Source organism: Poecilia formosa, unplaced genomic scaffold, assembly GCF_000485575.1.
Source record: "Poecilia formosa unplaced genomic scaffold, Poecilia_formosa-5.1.2 Scaffold158, whole genome shotgun sequence".
In the NCBI taxonomy this organism is placed as follows: Eukaryota; Metazoa; Chordata; class Actinopteri; order Cyprinodontiformes; family Poeciliidae; genus Poecilia; species Poecilia formosa.
Window position 1 is genome coordinate 530465 of NW_006800097.1, and position 2026 is coordinate 532490.

The 2026-nt window shown below is 35.2% G+C and overlaps 1 protein-coding gene across 1 annotated transcript in view; it reads right to left on the bottom strand.

Moving 5' to 3' along the window:
* Nucleotides 1-2026, bottom strand: part of LOC103146462 (major histocompatibility complex class I-related gene protein-like) — an 11202-nt gene continuing 9176 nt past the window's right edge. The window contains exons 6-7 of the mRNA XM_007564396.2: nt 701-800; nt 1-443 (exon numbers count right to left, since the gene is read on the bottom strand). Coding sequence (XP_007564458.1) covers nt 416-443; nt 701-800 — 128 coding nt within the window. The 3' untranslated portion in view covers nt 1-415. The remainder of the gene's footprint in view (nt 444-700; nt 801-2026) is intronic.

Sequence of the window (2026 nt, forward strand, 5' to 3'; positions counted from 1 at the left end):
GAGGGTGTGGGGAAGGGCTGCTCAATGAGATGGTAGCTCAGAAGCATGCAAGCTGCAGCTCTGAGGAAGACCTTTGTCCTTGAAGGAGGCATTTGGTCCCACCAAGCATTTTGCACAGCTGAATGACTGCCATGAGAGATTAAAAGATTTCTCAAACATGCATGAAAGAATCAAGGCAACACCTCATGACATTTGATGATTTACTGGAAACTTTCAGGCCTTTAGAGATCTTTATACTCGCTAAAGCAGGACTGTCATGTGAGAAAATCACCTCTGCAATGATGTTCAAAGGGCATTTCTTGAATATACTTTTAACCTATTTGGTTACATTAAGTCATGTCTTCAGTTAGTTTTCTTTGATACACCCTTTTTCATGATCAACTCCAGCATTGCCAAAGTCCATTTGTTCTTGTTGTCAAGTAGTCTGTTGTCTTTCATACAACCTACGTGAGAGAGAGAGAATACAGTGGCAATCAAATATTAAAGACTCAAGATGTTACAAATGAAAGTTTACTAATTGTGCAGTTAATTTTGATTTCATAAAATAAGACCCTGGCACTAAATAAATGTATTATTTTACATAAACTAGCATCTCTGGAAATCTGAACAAAGATGTTATTTCACTGTTGATTTATCATGAATATGAGATAATTATAATTGTAGCTGTGCTATAGGATAAACAAATAAACATGTAATTTACCATTTCCTTATTTTTGTCTGAAATACACAAACCGCCAGAAGAAGAAAAGAAGCTCCAGTGGCAGGTACCACAAATATTCCTAAGAAGCCACCTGCTGAAACTACAAAACAAAAAAAGGAAAGGAAAACAGTTTTCTAATTAATTTTTAATATTGATTTTGGAAATGTGATTATTGAGACATACAGTTTTAACTCACAGGTGCAGAAAATTCTTAACTTCTGAGGACTATAATATAAGTGTCCTCTGCATTCACTCAGCAACCTTATGAAAGCTTATATAAGAAAGTAAACTAGGAAAATATTGAACATCAAATGTAATGTTTAATGACTGATATACAGAACTTGCAGAAAGGATTACACACAATTGAAATTCAATTTGTTCAAATTCTTTTAAAAGATTAGGTTTGTGGGCCAAGTAAAAATTACACAAAAACAAGGCTAAATAGTTGAATAAAACCAGCATTACAGAGATCTGATCCACATTTTACAACAAATCCAAATTTTCAAATATATAGACTCAACATTATAGAATTCATGAACAGAATTCATAAGAGTCACACCTTTGCAAATCAGGCAACATCTGAGGTACAATTAATCAAGATCTTCATTAGTTGCTTCAGCAGTAATTCACCTCAAACATGTGGAGTGTTGAGGGTAGAGATTGCATGACTTTAAAATCAAGTTCTACATGAACGTGTGTCAAGTGCAACCCAGATCATTTGGAAGCATTTTGCATAGCCCCATGGTTATGTGAAATGTAGCCTCTTACTTCACTGATTATGATAGAGATGACCTACACCAGAAATGGTATTTCTCCCTGGCATACCAGATGTACACAGGTCCCTGACCTTCAGCTCCCATTTGTCATTAAATTAGTGAGCAGTCGCTGTGATATTCATCCATAATGGAGATTGTCAGTAGATCCGTTGTGAGTTTCATACTCTGATCTCTAACAATTTGCATTGGGGGTTCAGTAATTTTAATTGAAGATGCGTTATTTCTGGCTTGTAAACTCCTTGAAAATCCCCATGATGAGCTGGACAGTTTGAAGGATAAGAAGGATGTAATTTATTATCATGGTTTAAGGGTTTACACAACTATTTTGGTGTGATTATTTATATAATCTTTTAGCATTGGCTCAATGGTTTCAATCTGATGCCAGTTTCTATTTTTTTCAGTTTAATTACATCCTGTTTAGCTTTTTATGTCTGAAATGTTTTGAGGTGTCATTTTCTTTTCCCTCACACATGGTGGTGTTGCAAATACGTTGTCGAGAAAAGTCGAGCTCATCCCACTTCCCCATGCTGGAGATTTTAGTTTAATAATA